The sequence below is a fragment of the Oryza glaberrima genome, chromosome 3 (genome assembly GCF_000147395.1).
Source record: "Oryza glaberrima chromosome 3, OglaRS2, whole genome shotgun sequence".
Lineage (NCBI taxonomy): Eukaryota > Viridiplantae > Streptophyta > Magnoliopsida > Poales > Poaceae > Oryza > Oryza glaberrima.
The window spans coordinates 17,750,711-17,759,594 of NC_068328.1; the positions used below are offsets into that span (position 1 = coordinate 17,750,711).

The following is an 8,884-nucleotide window of genomic DNA, read 5'->3' on the forward strand; positions in this document are numbered from 1 at the left end:
ATGAGCTGCCAGATGCCTTCACTAATCATAAAAGAGTGACAAGGTCACATATACCTGCAATAAATGCGCCGGAGAGAGTTCAGGTACCCTCGAAGGTTACCAACTCTACTGTCTCCTCCAATCTTAGGAAGAGGGGGAGACCTCTGGGAGCTCGGGACAAGGTTCCGCCAAGACGTCCGCGTAGACAAGGACCTGAACCACTTGCATCACTCAAGGAATCAGTCAAAGAAGATCAACCTGAAGTTGATAATGCCCCTGAAGAGGCAGCTAAACCTAATGTTGAGATGGTCCCTGAAGGACCCCTTCCTAAAGATAGAAACCCCGATGCATCGCGCACAAATAATCGCATTGGAAGATTGGAACACCCTCGCTCCATCGTTATGGGAAATCACGATGATCTAGAGAATGACCATGATGAGATTGCCACTAACTATGTGGAATTGGGTGTGTCATAATTGAAAGACCACTATTGTCGACATATATTTCGCCTCAAAAATTGCTGACTTATAGGATCCGGATCTAGAACCAAAGTCCATGATTGAGTGCCAAAAGCGCTCAGATTGGGACAAATGGAAAGGAGCAATTGAGGCAGAATTGCGCTCGCTTTGCCAAAGGAAGGTATTTGGGCCTACAGTCCTGACACCTCCTAAAGTCATCCCTGTAGGATGTAAATGGGTCTTCCTCCGGAAGAGGAATGAACATGGCCATGTGGTAAGATACAAAGCAAGGCTAGTGGCACAAGGGTTCACGCAAAGACCCAGAATTGATTACGAGGAAACTTACTCTCCCGTCATAAGTAGCATAACGTTCCGATATCTTATATCTATAGCAACTAACTTAAATTTAAAAATGCAGTTGATGGATGTTGTGACCGCATACTTGTATGGGTCACTTGATTCGGAAATATATATGAGAGTCCCTGAAGGACTTAAGATCCCTGGACCTAATCAAAACCGCAACGTGTATAGCGTCCGCATGTAGCGGTCGTTATATGGGTTGAAACAATCCGGAAGGATGTGGTTCAACCGTTTGAGTAACTTTCTCTTGAGGAGAGGTTATGCAAACAACGATGATTGTCTCTGTGTGTTCATAAAGAAATCCAAGAATGGATTTTGTATCATCTCAGTTTATGTCGATGATTTGAACATCATTGGAACCACAAGGGACATTGAGGAAGCATCAACTTACCTCAAGGCGGAGTTTGAGATGAAAGACTTGGGCAAAACCAAGTTTTGTTTGGGCCTGCAGCTCGAACACCTCCCTAAAGGAGTGTTTGTACACCAGTCCACCTATACGAAGAAGGTACTTGAAATGTTCAATATGGACAAGAGTCACCCTCTGAAAACCCCCATGGTCGTTCGATCATTGGAGGCAGATAAAGATTCGTTTCGACCCAAGGAAGAGGATGAGAAACCTTTGGGACCTGAAGTCCCATACCTCAGTGCCATTGGACCACTAATGTACCTTACAAATTGCACACGCCCAGACATTGCATTTGCAGTGAACTTGTTGGCTAGGTACAGTGCCGCACCTACTCGAAGGCATTGGGTCGGCGTGAAAACCATCCTCAAATACCTACAAGGTACTCGGGACCTTGGGTTGTGGTTTCCAAGAAAAGGGGATTTAACTATGGAGGGATATGTTGATGCTGGCTATATGTCTGACCCACATAATGCCAGATCACAAACTGGTTTTGTGTTTCTCTGTGGTGGTGCAGCCATTTCATGGTGGTCTGTAAAGCAGACTCTGGTTGTCACATCTACCAACCACTCAGAGATAATTGCCCTATATGAAGCTGCACGAGAATGTGTTTGGCTCCGACGGATGATCAATCACATCCAGAAGTCATGTGGTATGAATACAATCGACACCCCCACCATTATCTATGAAGATAATGCAGCTTGTGTTGCACAGATGCATATGGGCTATTTAAAGAGCAATCTCACAAAACACATTGCTCCCAAATTCTTTTATCCTCATGAGCTCCAGGAGAGTAGGGAGATAAATATCCTGCAAACCAGGTCATGTGAAAACCTCGCAGATTTATTCACAAAATCTCTGCTAGCTTCTAGCTTCTATAGATGTGTTCGTGGAATTGGCATGAGACGGCTTGGGGAATTGCAGGGTTCAGGGAGAGACAAACCCTGAAACCTTGGCCCATGATTGTGATCCCGAAGATCACGGGTTGGTCCTGAAGGCCTAACCCAATATCAACTATTGTACTCTTTTTCCCTTGATGAGTTTTTTTTCCCACTGGGTTTTCTCATGCAAGGTTTTTAATGAGGCAACAGATGCAACATAAGTAAAGCTTGTGATGTACTCTTTTCTCCTACCTCTTTTTTCCCACTGGGTTTTGGAGGGGAGTTTTTAACGAGGCATACACATGGCATAAATTTGGACAAGGGGGAGTGTTGTGAATCAAAGTCCAAGTAAGTTTAGAACTCCAGAGAACAGTATATAAATGGAGGACTTTGAATGGTGGCCAAATTAATGAAGAGAGGAGGAAATTTCAAATAGTTCAAACACTGTGCTCTTGTATTCATCTGAGTCACTCCTATTATAAATAGAGGGTCCCTTTCATTATGCTGTAACAAGTGAAAGTAAAAGAAATAAATAGAGCACTCCTCCTCCTCCCTATATCCTGTTTTCTTGTTCCTGTGTTTCTAAATTCCTGTGTGTCTGTGCACAACAAAAGAACGCGATTTCATAACAGTAAGGAATTTATTTCCTTGCACTCCCCGTGTCCTCGCGCTAGTAGGGTCACGCCCATTGTGGGTTTCGTTTCTTTCACCTGTGTCTCCATCCAATTAAGCCACACATATATAGGTGCTTGCACTGTGGGGTGGGTGTCTTGGGACCAACTTTTTAGGCTAGGGGTACGGGCCCCATAGCTTGCACTATGAGAGGCCTAATCACAATGGTGTAGACCGCGTGCTGAACTGAGCACATTACTGCCACTCAAGTAGTCGTAGCTATGGGTGGCAATGAACTACTCAATCCATTCCTTCTCTCTCTTCAGAATATGCGCAGTAATGGACTTTTCCACCCACGCTTGCAGGTGATTGAGAGCCCTAAACACATTCCACGCCGGAAGAGGCTCCTCTAACTTTAAATTAGAGGGACATGGGAGCCACATGTCAGTGACACATGTCCCTCTAACTTTAGAGGAGCACCTTCCTTCTACGTCTGCACAACATCCATTACTTTTTATATACTCATCATCTCACACTGACACTAAAATTTTAGACATAGTTGCTCTGTGATTAGTTCCTAACTAATAATTTATGTTTCCTTCTATACTCTAATCATTTCTTATTTAGCTTATGCAAATATTATTTTCTTATGGGTTGTTAAGTGATATTGCTTTGACAAATGTTCTCATATTCTCGATACTTCATGAATTATGCATGTTGTTTCTTAGTGTCCAATTATATGGGGATTCTCTTTGCTCAAGTTGATGTACTTTCAACATACGTGAAGGTTGGACTATATACAATATGGATTTGATTGGTTAAGAGTGGTCAGGTCTGGTGAAGCTTGCTGGATTCGGTTGAATTTGACAAACGCTTTGGTATCGCAAGCTAGGGAGGAGAGATGGAAATGAGAAGCGTGTTGTGAGTGGAAAATAATGGAGGGTAGGCCCTACATAAATTGTAAACAAAAGTCTAAATACTAAGAAAATTTGCAGAAATTAAACTTAAACTCTATGTATCAGAATGAGGAAAAAAACACTTACCTTTCCAGTTGCGTCAAGTGATGGTGATCTCGTCTAAGAAAAGGGGGCATGAACCCTAGGGTTAGAGAAGGCCGGAGGGAAATAGCACCACAGGTTTTGTGGATGGCGCGGCGGTGGCGTTGGACGCGGGGGTGATTGCGGTGGCGGTGGTGGCTGTCGGAGGAGCTGCCGAGGACAGCTCGCGAATGAGGGCATCGAGGGCCTCGGGGTTGGCGCCACGGTTGGCGGTCGCACAGCGCCATGAGTAGCGATAGCGTGTGGCGGTCGCAACTAGTGTCCAGAATCTGGGACATCCAGAACGCTAGCTCCAGCGACTCCTTCGCATGCCTTGCCACCACCGACTCCATCTCCATCTCATGCATCGTGTCACCATGCATCGTGTCACCTCCGGCCTCCGGTGGGTGGTGGGTAGCTCTATGCGCGAATGCCCCTTTTTATGCTTGCAAATTTGCCCTCTCAAGTGGTACATTCAACTATGAGAAAATTCCTTCCGTATCCCTGAAATTTTAGCCGATCCCTTCTATGCCCCTAAATTTTCTTCACTCACTTGTATATCTCTAAAATTTGATTTGGATCCTTTCCATACCCTTGCCGTTAATTGACTGTTTAATATGTGTAGAAAAGTCAGTTTTACCCTTCACTATATAAGGAATATGTAGAAATTTATGGACTATATTGTTTGAAGTATAGAAAATTGTTTTGTGACCATAATATTCATAAGCTTGTTGTACATAGAAATTTTAATATATATTAAAAAAAGTATGTGTAGCATTTCTTTAAATGATAAAGATAGCTTTGGAAAGCATTCCTATATAATATATACAACAAGAAAAAAAAAATATGGTGAACTACCTAAAATACTACATATACTCTTTTAATAAGTAAATAAACAGTAATTTTAAATCATTATGTAAAAGAACTTTACCATGAATAGTCCTTGTACAATAAAATCGTGAATATAGTAGTCTTATATAACAAAATTATACAGTTCCAACAATATAGCTAGTCTACAATTTTCATGTTTCATTCATATCTAAGGGCAAAATGATCCTTTTCATAGGAATTAAATAGTCAATTAATGGAATGGGTATGAAAGAGATAAAGATCAGAATTAGGGGATATACAAGGGAGTGGGCAAAATTCAGAGACGTAGAAGGGATTGGCTAAATTTTTAAAGGCATAGAAGAAATTTTCTCAACTATTTACCGCTTTTGTCAACGTTGAGCCGGATGGACGGGGGCATCTACTATACAACGGTTGGTTCGATTGGAAATTATTGTTCTTTTTTTCTCCTAGTAATGACCTGAAATCGAGCGTGAGAACCAGCCCACTAGGTCGCACAAATACAAAGGCCGACCTAGTCTAAGGCAGGCCGGACTAAACAATTATTTTTATATATCTATGATTGTTCGATTCGATTAAGTTGTTTTCAACTTTTTGATAAAGATTCAGCCACCAATCCTGACCGTATCATCTTTTGAAAAAAATAAGACCTAAATTCAGTGATTTGGCTTGATCAAGTTTTTCTCTAAAAGGGCAAAAAAAAAACTGAATGAAATGTTATCAGTTTTGTCTGGACAGGATAAAATCGAGAGTAGAATTTGGCAAAAAAAAAACAGGATAAAATCGAGAGTAGAATTTGGCAAAAAAAAAAAGGCCAAATGGAACAGCAATGAAAAGCTGCAGTGCACTTGAACTTGAACCAGGTGGAATAGAGATATCACTCATTGCTTTCAATTATTATCTGAAAATGAGAGTTCGACCAATGGCGATGACAGATCCCTTCTTAGATAAGCACATGACAAAGCAAAGGACTTCTAGGTCAAGAGAGGATAATTAATAATAGGCAAAATTGGTTATATAGCATCGAAAGTTCACGTTTTTGGTTTTATAGCACCGAAAGTTACCGGTTCACTTTAATAGCACACAAAGTTCACCATGTTTCCATTTTTAACATTTCCGTCAATTCTCGATCGTTTTCCGTCCGTCTTGATCATTATTGATACAGCCACACACACGATATGACATTTCTACCCCTCACAAGTACAAGTATAATGCATGTCAATGAGGGGTAGAAATGTCATATCGTGTATGTCTGGATCAATACCGATCAAGACGGACGGAAAAATTGACGGAAGTGCTAAAAATAGGAACAGGGTGAACTTTGGGTGCTATTAAAGTGAACCGGTAACTTTCGGTGCTATAAAACCAAAAACATGAACTTTTGATGTTATATAACCAATTTTGCCATAATAAAAGACCATACGTGTGGTGGATACATACAATTGGCTATTGGAAATAGGAAAGGCAACGTTCCCACGATTACTAAACTCTTATCTTCCACAACTCAAGCAAATCACGCAGCGTTCCATGAACCACACCTTCCTTGGGGAAACAGGCCACCACAACATCAGAAATGCATTCTACAGCAAGATTTAGCATCTTCCTTAAGTTTGACAATACCTTTCTTCCAGCAATCAAATCTCGAGTCTGCTCTACCGATCAAGCAAATTGGTTCCACCGGTTTTCACTACCTGCTTAAGCAAACAGTTAACAGTTAACGGACGGCAAGTCGGCAACTATACCAAGAAAAACAGTTGGAATAAAATCCTGTTGAGCCTAGCTGCACCTGATAAGAAAGCTAATAACAGAACTTGAAACCACAAGAACACTAAATATTTCTATCATGCTAAAAATAAGTGAAACCAAAGCAATATGAATTGCAAGGTAGTGTAGTGTTGAAATGACTGTAAAAAAATTGGTACTGCTGGCAGTGATCGCACGGGCATGTCAACTGAGATTTTAAACACCGCAGTAAATTTGGTCAGGCTCAGGGAATGAGAATGTTAGGAACCAATTGCAACTTCTCTCGAGTCAGTACTTATGTTGTTAGTTTCATAGTATCTTGTTTTTTGAACGACGTTGGTTTCATAGTATCATAGCAATAGAAAGGATTCTTTTCAGTTTTTTACTCTAAGAGGTGAACAATATAAACATCAAAAGCCTATAATTAACATTTACCAGACTGTAAACAGGAACTCAGTTGAATCCAACGTTACTACTTGCTACATCAGCAAAGCCAACCCAAATACATCACTGGTGGGGAGCATAGGATGCCTTTTCAGTGCCTTGTTGGTCCAAGGCATGACCAAACCCCAAACAACCTACAGTTCTCAAGAATGACCTTTTTATCTAATCCGTTATTAAAGGAGAATGAACCAACTGATGAGGATTTAACCACGGAATGAAGATTATTAACCCAGAGTGGCGAAGAAAACATAGGTGGGCTCAAAACTCAGCCAACCTACACAGCTGATGAAATTATAAGTTGTTGCCAAATGACTACACCGCAATGATAAACTGACAGAGAAGGAATAGCTAACAGGATCTCCCTAGCACAATGGAACATCAAGATGGCAGATTGGCAGTCATTGTAATTCCTCATCGACGGAAACAACAGTTCTTGATGCCATTCCATATCATGGAAGTTGAATTCAGAATTATCAATAGTGACCCAAATAGAGATGTGTTTACAATCTTAATGTCAACTGTCCGTGCAATCACATATTCATGTCATACCAATATCCCCATATCTCCAAACGAATCCATGTCATAGTGCTTAATCCCTCTTAAAGAAACAAGCCAGGAACGTGTTGCAGCTAAAAAATAATCTACAGAGCAGAACGATTCGCTAATTTACATTCTAAGGCAACCTAATGTAGGATCAAGTGATAGTGATCTTGTCTGAGAAAAGGGGGCACGAACCCTAGGGTTGGCGAAGACCGGAGGGGAAAAGCGAGGCGGCTTTTGTTGACGGCACGGCGGTGGCGGTGGACGCGGGAGTAGTTGCGGCGGTCGGAGGAGCCGCCGAGGAGAGCTCGCGGACGAGGGCCGCGAGGGCCTCGGGGTTGGCGCCGCGGTCGCAGAGCGCCATGAGCAGCGAGAGCGTGTGGCGGTCGAGGCCGGTGTCCAGGATCTGGGACATCTGGAACGCCAGCTCCAGCGACTCCTTCGCCTGCCTTGCCGCCGCAGACTCCGTCCCCGTCTCCGTCTCGTGCGGCGCCATCGATCACCTCCGGCCTCCGGTGGATGGTGGGCCTGGACCTTCGCGGTAGAGGAGGAAGACAAGGTTGCCGTCGCAGTTGAGGGTGGCGCGGCCAACCTCACTCACTGCTCCAGATCCACTTCACTTCCGGGCAGGTATTGGGCCGCAACGCCTCGTCCTCTGCCTAGCAGCCGCCGCCAACACCAAGCAGGAGCTCCTGATACTGACTTTGTGCTACTTTTTCTGTCCCATAATATAGTAATCTATAACAGACGAGACACTTCATAGTATAATGAATCTAAACATACTTTCTGTCCAGATTCATTGTACTGTAAAATGGCACATCCAATTTTAGATTGCTATATTATAAGATGGAGGAGACGAGTAAGTTGATTGATAATGCAGGAACTGTAAAGTGTCACATCCAGTTCTAGATTGCTATATTATAAGATGGAAGAAGAATGACGGAGTAAGTTGATAGATAATAGATAATGCCGGAGTTCCGTTGCATTATAGGATGCATCTCAATGTTCTCATAGTAGGAAGAATCAGAGTACGCATATTGTTAGTTGCTAAATTTTTCTATATGCACTTATTAGGAGGGAGAATCAGGTATGCATATTGTTAGTTGCTAAATACTCCCTCCGTCCCATAAAAAACGAATCTAAGATCGGATGTGACATATTCTGTTACGATGAATAAGGACATATGTATTTCTAGATTCGTAGTACTAGATTGGTTTTTTATGGGACGGAGGTAGTAGCTATATGCAAAAAAAAAAATAAAATTGTTCTATATGACATATCGTGGACGCCTTTGGAGAGAACAGAACCTTGTTTGGAATCTTTGGATTTTCACACGAAAACACCTTTGGATTTTCACACGAGAACACCTTCATGCTGATGGGTTCAGTAAAACACATCAACCATCGGTAAAACACATCATCCATTGATACGTTTCTGATGGAAATAATTTTAGGAGTTTGTATCACACTATCACTGTATGGTTCCTACGTATGATGAAGATCTTTTTCATGCAAGCTGCCTTCTGAAAATTATTTTTGGTATGATGTTGTTGTTTGCTGAAAGATGTTACTCCTATAT

At 42.0% G+C, this 8,884-nt stretch overlaps 1 protein-coding gene across 1 annotated transcript; it reads right to left on the reverse strand.

Annotated features, from left to right (window-relative positions):
* Positions 1 to 5,448: 5,448 nt before the first annotated feature.
* LOC127765345 (mitotic-spindle organizing protein 1B-like) lies at positions 5,449 to 8,000 on the reverse strand. Its single transcript, XM_052290216.1, has 2 exons — positions 7,502 to 8,000; positions 5,449 to 6,270 (listed from the first exon to the last, which is right to left on the reverse strand). Exon 1 carries the CDS (start codon positions 7,800 to 7,802, stop codon positions 7,503 to 7,505), a length of 300 nt encoding a protein of 99 aa, XP_052146176.1. The 5' UTR covers positions 7,803 to 8,000; the 3' UTR covers positions 5,449 to 6,270; position 7,502.
* Between the last annotated feature and the right edge of the window lie 884 nt (positions 8,001 to 8,884).

Coding starts and splice junctions, on each gene's coding strand:
- LOC127765345 (XM_052290216.1), bottom strand. CDS start 7,802: ATGGCGCCGCACGAGACGGAGACGGGGACGGAGTCTGCGGCGGCAAGG.